This window comes from Tachysurus fulvidraco, chromosome 14 (genome assembly GCF_022655615.1).
Source record: "Tachysurus fulvidraco isolate hzauxx_2018 chromosome 14, HZAU_PFXX_2.0, whole genome shotgun sequence".
Lineage (NCBI taxonomy): Eukaryota > Metazoa > Chordata > Actinopteri > Siluriformes > Bagridae > Tachysurus > Tachysurus fulvidraco.
In genome coordinates, this window is record NC_062531.1 from 11,161,296 (window position 1) to 11,180,764 (window position 19,469).

A 19,469-nucleotide genomic window follows, 5' to 3' on the forward strand; every position below is an offset into this window, starting at 1 on the left:
TGTGCGTGTGCGTGTGCGTGTGCGTGTGCGTGTGCGTGTGGTTGATGTCTGGAGATGCTTTCTAATGTTTTTTTTTTTTTGTATGATAATTTCACCTCTCGTTCATTTCATATTCTTTTTTTTACTCGTCCTCCTCTAATTAAACAATTTAAAATTTAGCTCCCAATGAATCTTCTAAGGACACTAGTGGTTTCCCTGAGTATTTATTTAATCAGATCCTCTCACACAAAGCCTTTTCATTTCCTCAAAAGCAGGAATGTAATTGCCTTTCACCCTCTAACCTGTCAAGCAGATGTGTCTGCTCTAAACTAAGCACTGAATGGAAAATAAAAATGGTTTCATAACAGTGACTGCAGTACTCTGTGATAAACATCTGGACCACTAAAAATAGCCCTCTGCCTCACGATCAGGCGTGAATTTCGAACTATGTTAAACATGTAGTTATTTAGAACGACATTTAGAGCATAGGTAGAGATTTACACTAGGCTGATGATGGATTTTATTATTGGAAGTGCCTCAGCATGTTACACGTACTGCAGCTTTATAGACTACGTAGGGTAGAAACTAAATAGGTAATATTTTCTTTGTAATAAAAGCCAACATGTAATTCAGGACAATCTCTTTTTCATATAAATACAGGGTTTTCACTTGGTGTAAGTTTACAGAGTGCAGGAGAAGGTGGAGATGTGTTTGAGGAAGGCATGTTTGAGTATAGTTCATGTGTTATTACATACTGGCTTGGCATATTGTGGGTTCACTTGTTTCTCTTCAGACTGGTTTGTACAGTAGTCTCTGGCTTTTGTGTTTAGGTTGCCATGGTCATCGTAATTCCCTAGTCTCAACAGTGTGTGCTGACATCAGTTCTGACTGCTGTGTGTGTGTGTGTGTGTGTGTGTGTGTGTGTGTGTAGGGTCAGAGGCCGCAGCAGCAGGCCTGCAGGCCGGCCAGTGTGTGCTCAAAGTAAACGGCGCCAACATGAGCCAGAGCAGCTACGATGAGGTACTGGAGCATTTCAGCAGTTATCAGCCTGAACAGGATGAGAAAGAGGAGGTAAGATCTGTTGGCCACTGCCGATAATTACATTTACAGTTCAACGTGAAAGTTTGTGTACCCTCAAGGCAAACTGAACTAGACAAAGAACTTCAGTTTATACCGACAAGACATTTAGTTTGAACATCACAGTTTATTTTTTAATCACCAGGGCATATTAAGATTCTTTTGGTTATAATAATTCAGTCACCACACCTCTGTAGCCTAGCCTTGTTTTTCCTTCTGCTTGGAATATTTGTTTTAATTCAGATGTTATAAGACCGTCTTCTATTCTAGGGTCACAGATCAACTATCTACTGTTTATTTAGCCTCAGACTGTATTTTAGAATGTTATTTAGTTGTAGAATTAGCACATGCATCGTTACTATTCAACATGTTTAGTATATTTATTGATAAGCATTTACTCTCTGTCCATTCAGGTCTATTTTCATTTTCCCCCCATATTATATATGAGTGCAAATCTTTGCTCCCCAGATATTTCTTCTTGTTGGATTGGATTGCATATATCTGGATTGATCACTTACATCACTTTTGCTCTCTTTTTTTCTGTACATGGATTAAAGCCGGCTTGCAGTCAGTGGGTGTACCGTGTGTATGACAATGTGGAGGAACAGGCGTTCAGATCGTGCCTCACTGAGAATGGTTCAGACACAGAGGAAAACGGCTGTTCTAATGGAACAGGTACTGTGGTTTCTTAGGCTGTGGCGGTTGTGGCAGTTGTGGTTGGATGGGTGTGTGCATTTAGTGAAATAATCTGTAGTGATACATATCAAGCCATACTGAAGGCTAATACAAATGAAACTGTATGGAGTTTGCATGTTCTCCCTGTGACCACATGGATTTCCTGCAGGTTGTCTGAGTTCCTTGTACCTCCAAAAAACATGAATGTAGATGGAAATGGGTCGGGTGTAATAAATTGCCCCTGGAGAAGTGGAGGAATGTGAAAGAGTGTGTGAATATAGCATGATTGGGACACCCATGTGCACAGTGTTTTAGGCTTCAGCACGGAAGCCACCACCATCCTGAATAAGATAAAAGCTGTTACTGAAGATGAATAAATGGCATGTCGCTTATTCCACATTCTGTTCTTGTTGATTTGACATTGTAGTCAGAGGTCTGCAACATTTGTCTCTGTCTGGAGATATTCCATTGGTTAACATGATGGTGGATAACATGCACTTGGAACATGGCGTTGTATATGAGTACGTGAGCTCAGCTGGGATCAAACATCATGTTCTGGAGAAGATGGTGGAGCCAAAGGGCTGCTTCAGTCTCACAGCAAAGGTATTACGTCATAAAAATTAATCGTGGACGTTTGGATGTTTAGTGTATTTCTCTGTCCTGTGAGACTTTACATTATTTGCTCTGTTTCAGATATTAAAAGCCTTTTCTAAAGAAGACACAAATTTTGTGACGAGCTGCAGTCAGCTGATCGCTCAGAGCGAGCGTGTCGTGTCGATGCCGCAGTATGAGTTCAGAAATATCTGCGACACCAAACTGGAGAGTATACGCAAACGTATCTGCAACTACCAACAGGTGTGTGTGGAAAAACCCATCTTATCTGTATGTTATTTCTTTAAAGTTTACACCCCCGTTATTTTTTTTTTCATTTTGTTCCATTCTCAGTTTGCAGATGAGCTGCAGAATAAAGGCTCGCCCATGTTTAAGCAGGCTAGTACTAAACCTCATGCCCTGGGGTGCATGGACTTTGTGCCCACGAATTGTCACCTGAACCTGATGCAGGTTTCTTGCCCCAAGAGCAGCACATCAGCTGGACGTGCATTTAGCATCCGCTTCGGGCGCAAGAACTCCTTTTTCGGCCTTGACCCAGACCAAGGTTGGTATTCAAGAAACTTAAGAAACTTAATACTGTAGTTGTGTCACTCTCACACTTGTTTAAAAAAAAATGGTTCCAACATTAAGAAATATCCATCAACTTGTTTTGGGGGGGAAATAGCCAGAAATTGTTTTGCACTGTTTTACGTTTTTCTTGAAATATGCCATGTTTCACAATTGGATAAATATAGCATGTAGTGTCTAGCATTACTAAAAAGACTTCATTTTTCTCTAGATTTCCCCAACAAAAACGCACCTTACCTCATGGCTGCCAAGACAATTAGCTAGATTGCATCCCTGCCACAAGGATTCCACTGAACAAAACTCCCCTTGTTAATAGTTAAACATCATGAAATAATAATTAAAGAATACAGTTTAAACCATGAGGGGCTTGTAAATTTCATGCCTTGCTGTAATGACTATTCCCACAGCAAATCAGAGCCTTTCTAAAGCTCTCAGTTTGAAATTGCTTCCATCAACCTTCCATTACAACTCCATTAGGCCCTGCTGAGTGGTTCTCAGTGATGTCAGCTCACCTCATCCCAGAGGAGCACGCTCTCCCATTTCCTGCACCTTAAAGCAGACGATTTGTTTTCATATTGTTTCACAGCTTGATGTTTGGCCTTTAGCTTAAATGGTTGATTCAGCCAATAAAGTCCAAGCTAAACAGTACCATATGTATTGTGTTAACTTTATATCAGTGCTTTGTTTGTACATGTGTTTGTTATTACTTTTATGTGTAATTTACATTGTCTACCCCATGCTAAGAAATGATTTAGAATCTGTTCTAGTGTCAGGTTTCCGTGGCCTTTTTCTTTTCAGTATTTTTTCTTCTTTGTCTGTTATGTCTGGCTTTTGTTTGTTTCTGCACCTGTCACTACGTTGCGTCTACATTGATCTGCACCAGTTGTGTTGTTATGGCTCTTCTGTAAGGTTGTTAGCTTCGAATGCTTCCCTTCACATGTGCTCAGCAGTTGTGACACAGTCAGAGATACTTCACATTCCTCTGAAGATGGACATTACTGCATGGATCAGGTGCTTTTCCAGGCTGTGTTGCAATCTGAGTCTTACCATTGTTTAGGTCAAAGTGTTTAAGTGTCACATGCAATATCAGAGCTTGTAGATGAATTATTAAATATAAAATCTAGTATTGCATTGCGAAAAAAAGCCACTGGCATTACACAGTTTTCCAAAAGGGTTTGTCATGTTTAGAAATTTCACCTTTCACTTATCTCTCCATTTGCTTTGTTTTTCCTCTGCATCTAATGGCACTTCCCTTTTACACTTTGCTTTACTTCCTTTTGTGACCATTACACAAAGCTCTTACAATACAAAATATACTCGATATATACGTGAATAGTGTTTTTTAAAAAAATCCATGAAATAACAGTACTTTTTTAAATCGGTGATAACCTTTATTGCTTTAGTTTTTCACATATTTAAGTAGCTTTCACATAACATAAAAAGTTTATACAAATGTGTACTTTTAGCATGCTAATGTTAAGGTTGTGGTACCTTGCTTTAATCTTTACTGTTTCATCACATCATCAACATAAGCCTAATCTTGGGGGGAATGGTGGCTTAGTGGTTAATGTGTGTGTGAAGTTCTACCTGTGTCCTGTGGGTTTCCTCTGGGTACTCTGGTTTCCTCCCAAGGCAAAGATGCACTGATTAGCATCATTACATTGTTTGTATTGTGTGAATAGGTGTGTAAGTGTGCGTGATTGTACCCTGTGATGGGTTAGCATCCTGCCCAGGGTGTCCCCCACCTTGTGTTCAGAGTCCCCTGGGATAGTCTTTAGGTTTCTCGGACTCCTGTGTAGGATAACTGGTACTTAAGTCTGCCTTTTCTTCCTATTCAGCCAATCTGAACCCCATGTCCCACACGGTCCACTGTGTGACGAGCATGGCTGCCCCATCGTGGAGCTGCACTGGCCTGGATAATGAGGAGGAGGAGGGAATAGATGGAGGTGTTGAGGCATGCAGCAGGCGCACACAGGGTGAAGGAGGCCTCAGTTTTCTTCTTAAACAGGAGGACACTGAGAGCCAGGACAACTACATCTGCCTTTATAACCGGCTGGACACCGCGGTCAGGGAGATGAAGCTCTATGTGGCTCAGATTGATGTGTAAGTCTGAAAGCTGATACATTACTCGCTCACTCTCACTCATTTTCTACCGCTTTATCCGAACTACCTCGGGTCATGGGGAGCCTGTGCCTATCTCAGCTGATACATTAATTATGGCAAATTATATATACAATATTTCTAGTCTTAAACTGTAGTTAAAAAAAAACATTAACATATTTGTTTTTCCATTTCTTCACTCATGACTACTGCTTTGTCCGATGGTTTGAAGAGTACTTTCACTATGCCCACTTAGCACATCATATCATTTATCCCTGAAAAATAGTGCTGTGTGTTACAAATATTCTGTAGTTTCTAGTTTTTGTATCAGTTTCCTAGAAAACAAATACATAACACACATTTTAAAAATATTTTCTTCTTCATAATAAAAGATTTTACTTTGTTCAGAAGCAACAATATTCACATTAAAAAAATTCTGTACAAGTGTTTATCCAAAGAGTGTGTTCAGTAAAACCGACATTTCAAATTTAAACTATACATTCGAACACTACATTTGTAGTTTTGTGTGACAAATGCATTAAATACCTCAATCACCTGCAAAAGATCATTTTAATAAAAAATCTTATTTCTCAGTTTGAAACAAACTAGATATATACATGTTTACCTGCTCTCTCTCTGTCTCTCTGTCTCTCTGTCTCTCTGTCTCTCTCTCTCTCTGTCTCTCTCTCTGTCTCTGTCTCTCTCTCTCTCTCTCTCTCTCTCTCTCTCTCTCTCTCTCTCTCTCTCTCTCTCTCTCTCGTGTGTGTGTGTGGGAAAGTCTCCTTTATCAAATAGCATGTTTTAACATTGGGGTGTGTCTCCACCACACCAGAGACCAGTGAGCCCCACCAGCCACAGCTCTGTTCTACTTCTCTTTCCTACATCAGGAAGCCTTTTCTGAAAGTCTAAAAATATTTTTGGGCAGGGCAGAGCCAGTCAAGACTGAAGCCATAACATACTACCAAGAAGGAGACACCATTTCCCTGCCTCTCCCTTTTGTCACTTTTTCCCTCCTCTCGTGTATTTCGATAGCACATTGAAATAATTGCCGTGGGTGTGTGGCTCACAAATAAAAAAGCAGGAATACCTCAACCTGTTATTAACTCTACCTCTAAAAGTAGGCTTTCCACATTCTCCTTGAACTAAGATATTGTGATCGATATATTACCTGGTATTTAGAATCAACAAGGTATTTTTTACATGTTTGTATGTGTCTGTGTGCCATAGGCTCCTGTCCTCCATCACTGGTCCCATCCAGCCTCAGAGCTCTGAGCCTCCTTCGTACGACAGCGTGCCGTGTACTTCTCCTGGGCATGAGGAGGTCATTCAAAGCAAAAGAGTGTGCTTCAAAGTGAATGAGGATGATCAGGAGGATTCTGGACATGACACCATGAGCTACAGAGACTCTTACAGGTGAGACAACAAAGTCTAGGGAGGATTCAGGATGTCAGAAGGTTTTACTGCATGAAAAGTACAGATTTAACTTTTGGCAGATGTTTTAAACGCCTGGATATGTTTTACACTGCAGCATGTCTAACACAAAAGGTTTAGCACAATAACAACGTATACAGTACGTATTAAATAGCTATAGTTTTTAGTCTGTTTTGTTAGTATCCAGCCTTGTCTCCACTTAGATAATGTTTTCCTCCATAAAATCGTCGTCTATGTTAGCTTTTGCTGGCATTAATGTAACAAAGATTTATTGGGAAAAGCTGAGAGAGCCATTGTGAAGAGATGTGTGTCTGTGTAAGGAAACAAAATCCATCAAATTACTAGAACCAGGTGAGGAGAACAAAATTTTTTATGAAGAACATGGCTGAGTGTAATTGCATACAATTACATTTTAGTCCATATAAATATTTAGATTTAACAAACACTCAGCCTGCCACAGCTAGACTGCAAAATTGTACACTTTAGTACTTAATTTTTCCTGAAAGCAAACTATAAATACTTGTTTAATATAGTTTAGTCTGATTGTAAACAGCAGACCTAAGCATGTGCGCTGTATATCAGCTGAGCCGACCTCCTCAGGTGGATTCTGCTCTCTGTACGTCGCTACTCCTCCTGTGGAACAGATGTTTTTTTTAAACCTGACACATTTTGCTCTAGCAAGTTCAGCTCACACTGTGCATCATGTGTGGAGATGCTCCATTACTCTGCTCAATGGTTAAAACCTCACGTCATCTTTGTTCCACTCAGCGTCGTTGCTCCTGTGGGGTGTTTGTAATTTTGCGGATGCTGCTTTTGCTCAGGGTCTTGCTCACGCTGACCACTAACAGCATGCTGACTGCAGTAGCTCTAAATGACTGCCTGCGTACACACGCTCTTCCATTATACAGCCAGCCACCATTAAAGCCTGATACCTTCTGAGTGGGTGATCTCATACATTATAACCCCCTCACATTACCGAGAAATTACATCAGCTTTTGGGGCTATCTGTGGAAAAAACACTTTGCTTATTTTATAATCTGGTTTCATGCATGAATTGAATGTGTGAGATTCAAGACTCCTACAGTACAGTGCTTATCTCATTTTTAGTTTAGTTCTCTAACTCTCTCTCTCTCTTTCTCTCTCGCTCTCTCACTCTTTCTCGCTATTTTCCATCTGCTGTATGTTTCACTCCCTCATGTGAGCAAATGAGTGTTAAGACATGGCTAAGTGTTCATTCTTGGCTAAAGTGTTTGTCCTCTGTGCCTCCAGACTGATCCGTGATTCTGTAATCTCACACAAAACTATTTATTATCAGACTCCCCACATACATTCTATGACCCTGTCGCAAATCCACTGGTTATTCAGTTATTATGACAATCCTTTGAACACAGACCCAGGGCACATCATAGAGCTTCCTGTTTTATGGTTTACAGTGGTGGGAATAACGGATGCTGTTTTTCTGCAGAAGAGACAGAACGCTTCCTTGACATAAAATATATTCAACTTGAAGTGTTTTTGTCTATATGCAAGACTCTTTTAATGAACATCTTTGTCCAAGTGACTGACTGGCTAAGCTCAGATTTCATTAAATAATAATAATAATAATAATAATAATAATAATAATAATAATAATAATAATGGTTATTAATAATATCCATTTTTTAAATAATTTTATTTATATAGCATGTTGCATGAATTAAAATTAAGCTTAAAGGGTTTTGCAAAGAAGAATGGGAAAATAAAAACTTCATAATGGAGGAATAAAAAAAAAAAATAAAAAAATGTAAAACAAATTTTAAAAATAAGAACACAAAAACCTAGAAAGAGAAATTGATGTTTAAAATCTTTCTATATTTCTTGTATAGTTAACTGGTTTTGTGTGAGAATAAACAAATAAAGAACTGATTCTTGACACAGACTCAGAATCAAGTACCGGTGACAATGCGCCTGGTTGAAAAAGTTCAGCTTTCAGAAATCTCACTTTATTTCATTATTTTTATTTTTCACTTTCAAGCAAACCAGTATTAAACAAAACACACATTTATAAAGATTTTGTTTTCTAAGTAAGTTTAGCATCTGAAAAATACACATTTGACCTTGAAATATGACGGTAAAAGGGTACGATTGTGACGAAGGTGTTTCTGTGTGTTTGCTGTTTTAGTGAGTGCAACAGTAACCGAGACTCTGTACTGTCCTACACAAGCGTACGAAGCAACAGCTCTTATCTAGGGAGTGATGAGATGGGCTCAGGTACCTCGGAGACACCTTTTTTTATTTTAAGTTCTGGTCGAGTTTGTGTCCTAATCCTGTGTGTATCATGACGTAGGAGACGAGCTGCCATGTGACATGCAGATTCCTCTGGACAAACAGGACAAGCTGCATGGATGTCTAGAGCATCTTTTTAATCAAGTAGGTTTGCAGAATAATATGTCAGAATATGTCTTCATTATTGATCACATGTCTAATCTTCACAGAGCTCTCTTCATCTTATGATTTTTCTTATCGCTTCCGATCTGTTCTGTTTCTCTTCTCTGTCTGCCCATGACCCTCAATCACTCTCAATCCTTCCTCTCCTTTCTTCTCCCACGTTACAGCACGCTTCCTCAGAAAACCGTGTCCACCTCTTATACCTCCCTATATTAACCTTTGATCTTTACCCTTTACCCCCGGACAAAGACTTCTCCAGATTTGCAGCAGGCCGTACTGAAGGGAGGATTCATTGCTGTGCTGTGTGTGTTTTTCCTCGTTCAGGTTGACTCTATCAACAGCCTTCTGAAAGGGCCGGTCATGAGCAAAGCATGCGAGGAAACCAAGCATTTCCACCCTGACCACACTCAGCCAGGTAAGGCCCAGTGTGGGGCAAACACTGGTGTGTGTGCTATGTTTGGAAAAGTGTTTAGGGTGTGTGTATTTGTGGTCAGTCATTACCACGTTCCGAATTCTTGCAAGACAACACATCTTTGCTCTGTCTCATTTTATAGACTGTGTGCTTGTTTTGGGATTGTTTGTCTGAGTGTGAACACACACACACACACACACACACACACATCTGTGTATTTGCAGTGTTAGAGAGGAGTCATAATTGAAAACATCTTTACAATAGAAGCCTATGAGGACATTAAATGCTTTTGTCTTGACTCAAATAAGACACTCATGTGTGTCTGCACACATGGGTTTCTGCCAGGAATCGCAGACAAGAGAGCCTCTTCCTTCTGACACACACACACACACACACACACACACACACACACACACACACACACACACGCATACAAACACACACTCTTTCATTTGAGCTTGAATAGCCCTCATTATGACTGTGTCACACCTATGTGGGGGCAGAATTCCGCCACGCAGACGACTGGACAGCACGGTGCAGATACATCCTGCACAAAAACATCCAGGAGGACCCTTGGAACCTACCCAGCTCCATCAAAAACCTAGTGGACAGTCTGCATCGCTTCGTAGAGGGTGTGTTCAGAGCATCTATTAGTTTGTTTTGTAGTGTTTCTACATCATTCCTTTGCACAAATTTTGATTGGTTCCTTTTTTATGTGTTTCAGATGGCAGGAATCAGCTTTTGTTGGCCTTGCTGAAGTGCACAGGTAAGGGATTAATAATCTGTAAAGTTGATTTGAAAATTATTGCCACCTTTTTACCAACATCTTCGATTCACCCTCTCCAATTACGGAAGGTTTTTTATTTTATTTTTTATTTCTCTAACAGAATTGTTCTCCAAATGACTTAAATTCTCTAAATTATAGACAGAAGTTTGATGTCTGTTTTTTAATAAGAAAATATAAATTGTGCCAATGATATTGAAAGCAGTGTTTCCCCTTGAGAAAAGCTTTAAAAGCTTTCAAAACAGTGTTGAATATGATATACAATACACTGCATATTCATTTAAAAAAAACACCTATGTTCAGTTTTTATGAAGGGTGCCATGACTTCTGGATTTGCCTTTAGATTAATATACTATTATGTAGGAATATAGGTAGACTTTCACATCCTGTACTTTTTCAGCAATAGGGTGTGTGATGTAATGTTAGTGCCCTGTATTAGGTCTGTGTATAAAAGTATATAGTCTCTGCTACATAATGGTTAAATGATTTTTCCAGCAACACTCAGGGTGTGTGCTGTGATATTTGATTGTTTTATTGGCATTCCATTGCCATTCCTAAATGTTTGTGTGTGTGTGTGTGTGTGTGTGTGTGTGTGTGTGTGTGTGTGTGTGTGTGTGTGTGTGTGTGTGTGTTGGGGGGGTGTCTGTGTGAGCTGCTGAGTGAAAGTTCAGAAGGTTGAAAGCGAGAAGAGATCTAGAGTGAGAGTAGTATTGAAAGTGTAGAGAGCGAGACAGAAAGAGACAGAGAAAGCGAGCGAGTGAGAGAGAGAGAGAGAGAGAGAGAGAGAGTTTGTCTCTTGGGCTCTGTGGTGGGAGGCATATGGAAGCTGTTGAGAGAGTGTGAGGGAATCTGATCTTGCGACTGCTCCTTATTGCTATCCACAAACAGGCTCTTGCCAGGACCTGCTCCTGCTCTTACCCCATACCGACTATGTACTGCACCATTCTGTGTGTGTGTGTGTGTGTGTGTGTGTGTGTGTGTGTGTGTGTGTGTGTGTGTGTGTGTGTGTGTGTGTGTGTGTGTGTGTGTGTGTGTGTGTGTGTGTGTGTGTGTGTCTGAGTGTGGATTGTGTCTTCCGCTTTGAGTGTTTGGCATGTTTTCAGCATGACGCTATCATGTCTGCCAAGGACTCTGAATTAATACTCCACTTGCTCAGAGCAGCTTCCAGAAGAACAAAGTTAATACACAACCAAAACAATATTGTATAATCAATGCGCTCAATGTTTATATGTCGAATGACACAAAAGCCAGGTCTTGAAATCCTTTATATGATATCATTGTCTAACGTTTTAGACAGCTTATTCTTTGCAGGAGCCGAATGAGTAAATAGTGAGATACTACTCTCTCTCCGTCAGCTATTCTAATCCGTCTTGTTACTATCTTTTGCTCTGTTTTTTCTGAGGCCTCCATCACAGCCAGCTGTTACAAGTCGTCTCTATCCCTTCATCTCTCTCTCTCTCTCTCTCTCTCTCTCTCTCTCTCTCTCTCTCTCTCTCCCTCTCTCTCTCAGACACAGAGCTGCAGTTGCGTCGGGATGCGATTTTCTGCCAGGCCCTTGTGGGTGCACTGTGCACACTTGCCGAACAAGTGTTCTGGGCACTCAACCTTCGCTTCAACAACAACGCTGAATATGAGGACGACTGCAAGGAGGTCAGCCACAAATGGCTGGAGCAGATCTCAGCAATCGGAGTGCTCTTCAACTTCCAGTCCACCCTCTCGCCACACGTGGTGAGCCACACCACCCAGTTCCACACCATGGCTCCACAACTCCATGACTAAAATCTTTCCCTGTACTGGAAATCCAGGACACCTCATTTAACATATCGACAAACAAACACTCACTCACTCGTTCATTTTCTACCTCTGGTCACGGGGAGCCTGTGCCTATCTCAGGCGTCATCGGGCATCAAGGCAGGATACACCCTGGATGGAGTGCCAACCCATCACAGGGCACACACACACTCTCATTCACTCACGCAATCACTCCGCACACACAAGGGGGAGGCGGGAATCAAACCTCGACCCTGGAGGTGTGAGGTGAACGTGCTAACCACTGAGCCACCGTGCAACCCCCCCCCCCCCCCACACACACACACACACACACAAACAAACACATTTAATTTAATTTATTTTGCAAACAAGAACATTGTGCAAGACAAACAAGCTTAAAAATAAATAAATAAAAAGGGCTTCTGACACACAGACAGATATCATTAAGGAAATCCATACAAACTCAAAATAGATTTATGTACATTGTTGCTTAAAGTATTTAGTTTGCTCCGTTCTGAGTTTCTTTCCGTGTGACAGAGACAAGAGCGCACCATGCTGGAAGACACAAAAGCGGCTCTGCAGGATCTGGATAAAGTCACCGTGCTCTTCCGACCACTGGAGAATGAATGCCTTGTTGCAAGTGAGCTTTCTTTTTATACCATCTAACAGACAACTGTTTCTCTGCATGTTTCTTCTTCTTTACCTGTAAACCGTACCCGGTGCCAGTACAGAGCATTTTAAAAACCAGTTGTGTTTATTTATGGGTTTATAAGTGTGCTGAGACTTTAGTAAAGTATCTTAAGGTTACATAAGGTTACCTCTGAACTGTCGAAGGCTTCTTTGATGATAACGTAATAGCACACTATAACTTTAAGCTCTGTAGACCCAGATAACAATCCCATCTAAAAAAAAATGCAAAGTGCTTTTGAAGTGACGGTGTACAATTCTGCTATTTCTAAATAAATAGAATGATGTGTGTTTCTGTAGAGAACAGCTGCAGGAGTCCACAGTAGTGTTACATCTCCAAATCCCTTCCTTTTTAAAAATGCCTCTCCTTTAAAAACACACACACACACACACACATACACGCACACACACACCCTCCAGATGTCCCTTTCAGGAATGTCAACATGGTTAGCAGAGATTGAGATTGTGCTGTCCCTTTATCTGAAAGCCCCTGTTTTGGTTGGAGGAAACAAAAAGGATTTTGTAATCGAGTCAGTGTTTCCTGCTAAGGTGCTGAATTTCGCTCCTTTGTGATCCCTTTGCTTTGGAATTTTAATACAGGAGGTTGTTTTTATCTACATACATCATTTTTCTCTGGATACTAACTACCAGATAATGACTACTTCTTCTTCTTCTTTTTTTTTTATTGGGGGGGGGGGGGGGTTTAAACATCCTTGGAAATACACTTGAAGTAGTCACTAATACAAAACTAATTCTTCTTTCTTTGTCTTCATTTCTTCTTCTTCCATTCATCACGTCTGTCCTCAGACATGCCGGTGCATTATCAAGTCGAAGGCAGTCGGCAGGCAATCCGTGTCACACTTTACCTGGACAGCTGTCATTTCAGTGAGCTTCCCACGCGTCTGCAGAATGGAGGCAGCCTCAAGCTGCACTCAGCTCTTTTCACCAGAGGTGTGTACGTAATTGAGTGCAGTTTAAAATAGTGCTTCATCGTTCAGCTTGAATTGGGAGTTTCCTCTGTGAAAGAGGTTTATTTACACCTTCTAACCTGCCTAATTTCTGTCAGACTCTACAATTTTGAGAACATGTGAATCGCTGCTAACCACAAGCTGCTCGTTCTGGGAAAACATTCTGTTTACTTTATGAATCTTGGTTTCCATCTAGTGGCATACTGCTGCTCTCTACTACCTCCCCATATACACTGTGTACAGCTTCACAGAGGTGAAAGAGAGCTAAAAGAGAGATATGTGTGTGTTGTCTTCTTAGCATTGGAACGACCAGAAGGAGTAGCAGCTCAGGACTTTTTGGCCATGGAGGAGTTTCAGCAGCGGATCAACGCTGTGTCACTGGAAAAAGTCAAATTCTATTACCGGAGACTCAGGTAGCGTTAGACACTGTTGTGCTATGGATGTCTAAGCTGCTTTTCACACTGGCATGTTTGCTGTGGTCTTAAATTGAGTGTGAGTGTCCCCGGCAGCTCTACAGCATCGGTCTGGTTTCAGACTTGCTTGATTCGATCGAACCCTTGTGCATTTGCGTACACTTTTCATCACAAATGCTCATAAAGAACACTACATGACTTTTCATGCTAGTTTGGTGTTATTATATGCAATAAGACTCTGCACATCTTCTGTTGACCAAAACATACCACTCATTGTACGTGTGTGTTGTGGAAACTAATGATGTAATCATCAGCTAAAATACATGCATAGGTTACTTTACTTCCTGAACAAGTGCAGACCTGAGTATGAGTGTTTCATTTACATTCACATGGGACAGTCTGAGGGAGGGTAACACTGCAAACTGTGCTCTGATTCAGACAAAACAACCAGCTCACAAATGATATTGTTATTATTACCATTTCTACTTTCCTCTGTTTTTACTAGCAAGATGGTGGAATCACCAACAACTGCTGTCAAAGTTATTTGATTTGTTCTTGGCTTACAGTTGCTCGGCCGATCACTTCATTCGAATTGGTGTAAATTATTTCAATAATGCTGTGATTCTTATAGAAAGTTGTTGATGTATTTCATGTATTTAAATAAACGCTATACCAACACTCTGATAACCCTTTAAACCTTTTTGCAGGGCTTTCTATTTAGAGAAATCCAATTTATCCTCCGAATCAAATTCAACGGCTATGAAAATAGATCATGTAAGTAAACCCCACAAGAATGTTTGATCACTTCTCTGGTGTGTGTCTGTTTTGTTTGAGTTGACAACAATTCTTTATTGATGCACTGTTTGCTTCTTGTCTGGAGTGTCCTTGAACTCCAATTCAGAGTTTACACCTTTATGGCTTTGTCAAGGCTGAAAATCTGAAATGAATAGATAGAGCATCCCCATGTGGCCACCTCAGGCAAGATCAGCTAGACTCATTTTTCTTTTCCTGTGTTCTCTCCCATTTGCAGCTGCTTCGTCCTCTCAACACTCTGGATGACCTGTGCAGGCTCATGCAGACCTACATGAACGTGAAGCCGAGTGCGGCGGGCCACCCGTCTGGAGTCAGCGTACTGCTGGTGTCCTCGGAGCTGTGCAACCGCCTGGGGGCCTGCCACATCAGCATGTGTGCAACTGGCATTCAGAGGTAACGGCCACTTAATACCGGAGGGTTTAATGCTACGGTAAATCCGGTTGGATTCATATCACATCCTCTTGCAACAAAACAGATAAACACAAACAATAAAGACTCTTTTTTTGCTCATCCCAGGACTCTTATTTGCAATATACTCATTCTTTCAACTGTAGGAGGATTTCATTTCTGAGAGTAAATCATGATGCCTGGGTGTTATTTTGGCCCTTTGTTATTTGTTCTGCTGAATTGTGGGAAGTTGGTATTTGTAGCAGTTTCTACACTGCATCTTGGTTGGCATCTGATATCGCATGATGTCATGAAATTGAATATGGTATGAGGTCATGAATTACTGGCTATAACACAAGCTGATGCATGACACAACTGGGCTAAATGGGGTTTTATGTATGTACAGTATTTTATTTTGCACTGCATCTGATTCACATTATGACAACATCATAACAACATTATGTCAGAATATTTAATAAGATATGATCTGTTTTCCAGCACGATTGCTTTGAGTAGGACTGTTTGAGCTGATTGATTGGTTTCAGATAAGCTTCTCCTTAGTATTTCATTGGTGGTTTCATTTTCCTTTCAGAAATATATGAAAAGAACATTATGGGTATCATAAACACCAGAAATAGAAGAAAAATTATTTTTCTTCTCTCTCTCTCTCTCTCTCTCTCTCTCTCTCTCTCTCTCTCTCTCTCTCTCTCTCTCTCTCTTTTACCAATTAAAATCAGGTGCACCCTGACCGTCTCCCTGGAGCAGGCCATGAACCTGGCCAGGAACCACGGCCTCATGCCTCGCTGCTTCATGCAGACTATGGACATTTTACGCAAACAGGTACGACACTACACTAAATACTATATACACCATTATATATTCCTTATTACATTTCACTACACTCCTTTATACTTTACCGCACAATGCAGGTGATACAGGTTGAGATCAGATGTTTTGGTTTTTGTAGAAATCTCACGTAATGCAGGTTCACATGTTCATCCGTGTTTAATCCGCAGGGCACCAGAGTCGATAACTCTGCCAAAAACCTCAAAGTCATGGACCAGATGCCTGCCTTCGCACCAAGGTATCAGATATTCCACTTGTAGCTACATATCACTCTTTTTTTGGAATACTCTTTGCAGAGGTTTTATTTGACCCTGGGTTTGGTCATAGAGGAGATACCTGAAAACTAGTCTTTTCCGCTTTCTCAGCTTAAAGCAGCACTCAGACGATCATCAGTAAATATCTGCAGTCTGAAAAAAACATGAGAATAAATCACCCTTCAGGTGATGGAAGTTTTGCTTGTGAATGTCTAAACCTTGAACTTATGAGACAGTAGAAAACAAAAAAAGAAAAAGAAAAAATAACTGAATTATTCTGTGGATTTTTTTTTTCCCCTAGGATTTTACAAACACAAAATTAAGCAAGATCAACAATATTAGAGAAAGATTTACTACAGATTTGGGCTACGATGCATACATTCAGCCAGGGCTTAACAATCCTAAGAAATGTCAGTGAAATCCTGTAGGCACTGAATAGCAAGATACAGCTGATGATATAATTCCTAATATTTTTGCTCTTTGCATTTAAAAATAAGTACAGTATAAAAACATAAGCATTGACATGTCTTTCCCACCTAAGTACACTAGTTTAATAGTGATCAAATTCTGTTTTATTCCCTCTGTTTGTCAGGATTGTTTTGTTTACCATGTAGGCAGCTTTGCTTTTTTTTCTGAAAATTAGAATAAAGCTGAAGTCACTTGTTTTGCTTGTTCCAGACTCTTCAAGCTGTGTCTCCCACCTTCTGATGGCGATCTCTGAGTTTCTCGCCGCAGCCTCTTGACCGCTCACTTGAAATATAAAGCAAAAGACTTGTGACTCTGGGACAGTGAGACTTGTTAAAGAGGTCACTTTGCCTTCGCCAGGCGTTTCCGTTGGACCAAACATCGGCTCAGAGAGGATTTCCACAGGATGCTGACGGGGGCGAACCCAACAGCCTGCATCGGAATAGTCTAGCCACAGTGCTGCCGTTGGCTAGGAGCGACTCCTCATACAGACTTCTCCTCTTAACCTACTTGTTTCTTGCCACTGATTGGTGCCGTTCCTAAGACTACGGATCCGTTTGTTTTTTTAACCGAGTTACTAAACAACCTGTAACTAGACTGTGTTCCTCAATTTGCCTTGGACTGCAGCGTTGGTGGGCTCTCCGGGTTCCGTCTCTAGCTGGCGAGGCTGACGCTTCTTCCACTGCTCAGACACGTGGTGATTATGTGCAATTACTGTAGCTTAGCATGTGCATTCCTGCACTGTTCCTTTCCAAGAGTATTCTTCAAAAGAAGTGTTTTTATTCTCTTCACTTCAGGTCTTAAAAATTATTAAAAGCATTCCTCTGACAGTATTATATGGACCAAGCTGACACTGTTTAAGCTCTTTTAGTTTATATATATATATATATACGTGTTGTATGTGTGTGTGTATATATATATATATATATATATATATATATATATATATATATATATATATATATATATATATATATATATATATATATATTTTATTTGATGTTACAGTTTGTGTCAGAGTTTCGTAACCTATCCAGGACAGAAGACCCTTTTACTTAAAAGCTCAATAAAGTTACTCAGTTAATCAGTTGACATCTATGGATACTAAATGCTCAAGATTTTTACTAATCAGATCAGAGAAAGCGAAGACGTTTCTTTGTTTTTGTGTCTGGTTTTGGCACTTTTTCAATCTCTGGGTGTTGCAGTATAGAACTATTCGAGAGCGTAGCATGAGTGTTTAGAGAAGCACAATAAAAAATGTTTAGATTATTCAGCAGTGTTTGCTAAAGTACTGTACAAAGCAAAGGGATCATTGAAGGATGCTAAAATAGAGTGAAATTTATTTTATTCAATTTCCTGTGCGCGCGCGCGTGTGTGTGTGTGTGTGTGTGTGTGTGTGTGTGTGTGTGTGTGCGAATGTGTGTAAACATAAATAAATAGACAGGCCCTTTTTAGGAATGGTCATGCTATAATTTAAATTTAATTATTAATGTCAAAACAAACCAGTATGGAACTGTACATCTTTCATTTTGTGTACATGCTGTATATGTGAATAGGAGTACCTTGTTGTGTATTTCCACTTACAGTACCTTTGTTTGCAGTATTTAAATGGCTAACCATGTGTCCATGTGGTCTGTAGAGGTTCACTCACAATTTGAAAAATGCACCATAGCCGTGCTTCTTGACTGAAAGAAAAAATGTATCTACCATTAATCTACCTTTTTGGTTCCTCAAAGCAAGCTCAATAGTTATTTATTGATGAGACTGATAAAGCGAGCATATGTTATGTTTTTAAAATACTCACAGAACAGTATAGGTTTTAATAACATTATCTTTTATGGAAAGCCACGCTTCTCTCTGACATTAACATACTAGAGATATGTCTTTTATTGTCACATCGCTGACAAAACACTCTGACAGAGGTGTGCAATGTTATGCAATGCTGAGTTTGTGACATTCACGGTGCCTTGTGGAATTGGATGTCCATTTTTAACATCCTCTGATGTGTATATGTGCAGCAGATCTTCAGTTGGAGCTGGAAGTGTTTGTGTGGAGTTTAGCACCGAGATGATTGTTATTTTAGACTGAGCTTGCTTTGAAGAAACCAGATTCGCATGCGGTAACTTTCATTATTTGAGTATAACAGTTTGGAATTAGCTTAAAAATTTAATACTGTAAGCACAGGGAAAACATGATAATGTTCCTGTGTCTTAGTCCCAAGCTTTGGAATGGAAATCTTATGGTCAGTAAAAATTGCCTTGTATAGAATAAGCTTAAGTATTTAATGGTGATGCTCTTTAACTTGTAATATCTGTGGATGTTTGAATGTACTGATAAGAGGTTTTTTTAATTAGTGTGATAATCATATCGGTCTATAATATCAGCTCATTAACAGTCTATGAAAATCAGACAGGTTTGCGTTAATGTTATCACACTGCCGGCTGATGTGTGTGATCACCTCCACCTACAGAAATACTGTCAACAAGCATGGATCAAATGTTTTTTTACATCCCCAATGTTCTGTCAAATCAGTATGGAAATTAAACTCTTGTGCTTAAATAATCTGTATTGTATAACGGAGCTTCATGCTGTTACATAGTAAGATATTTTGCCTTGTCAACTGAAATGGTTCAATTAGTTGCTAGTTACCTCAAATTTTTTACCTATTATCAAGCAAACAAACAAAGAAAAAAGGTTCAAATATGTCATAACAGTATTCATTTTGTCAAGAGAATGTTTTATTCATTGAGTTTTACACAGAACTCAAGTGTCCAGTTTTGTCCTCAAATGGTTAGTGAGCTT

At 40.0% G+C, this 19,469-nt stretch overlaps 1 protein-coding gene across 2 annotated transcripts in view; it reads left to right on the plus strand.

Moving 5' to 3' along the window:
• Positions 1 to 19,231, plus strand: part of prex1 (phosphatidylinositol-3,4,5-trisphosphate-dependent Rac exchange factor 1) — a 77,555-nt gene extending 58,324 nt beyond the window's left edge. The window contains exons 20-40 of one of the 2 annotated variants that reach the window (XM_047823042.1): positions 911 to 1,050; positions 1,614 to 1,731; positions 2,159 to 2,334; positions 2,425 to 2,586; positions 2,677 to 2,887; positions 4,749 to 5,013; positions 6,238 to 6,423; positions 8,603 to 8,691; positions 8,768 to 8,850; positions 9,193 to 9,283; positions 9,784 to 9,912; positions 10,005 to 10,046; positions 11,575 to 11,792; positions 12,372 to 12,474; positions 13,329 to 13,472; positions 13,788 to 13,902; positions 14,610 to 14,676; positions 14,933 to 15,108; positions 15,840 to 15,942; positions 16,119 to 16,186; positions 16,881 to 19,231. In XM_047823042.1, coding sequence (XP_047678998.1) covers positions 911 to 1,050; positions 1,614 to 1,731; positions 2,159 to 2,334; positions 2,425 to 2,586; positions 2,677 to 2,887; positions 4,749 to 5,013; positions 6,238 to 6,423; positions 8,603 to 8,691; positions 8,768 to 8,850; positions 9,193 to 9,283; positions 9,784 to 9,912; positions 10,005 to 10,046; positions 11,575 to 11,792; positions 12,372 to 12,474; positions 13,329 to 13,472; positions 13,788 to 13,902; positions 14,610 to 14,676; positions 14,933 to 15,108; positions 15,840 to 15,942; positions 16,119 to 16,186; positions 16,881 to 16,923 — 2,729 coding nt within the window. In that variant the 3' untranslated portion in view covers positions 16,924 to 19,231. Of the gene's footprint in view, positions 1 to 910; positions 1,051 to 1,613; positions 1,732 to 2,158; positions 2,335 to 2,424; positions 2,587 to 2,676; positions 2,888 to 3,121; positions 3,559 to 4,748; positions 5,014 to 6,237; positions 6,424 to 8,602; positions 8,692 to 8,767; positions 8,851 to 9,192; positions 9,284 to 9,783; positions 9,913 to 10,004; positions 10,047 to 11,574; positions 11,793 to 12,371; positions 12,475 to 13,328; positions 13,473 to 13,787; positions 13,903 to 14,609; positions 14,677 to 14,932; positions 15,109 to 15,839; positions 15,943 to 16,118; positions 16,187 to 16,880 lie in introns of those variants that run through there. The other variant, XM_047823043.1, reaches the window with a different exon arrangement.
• The last annotated feature ends 238 nt before the right edge of the window (positions 19,232 to 19,469 follow it).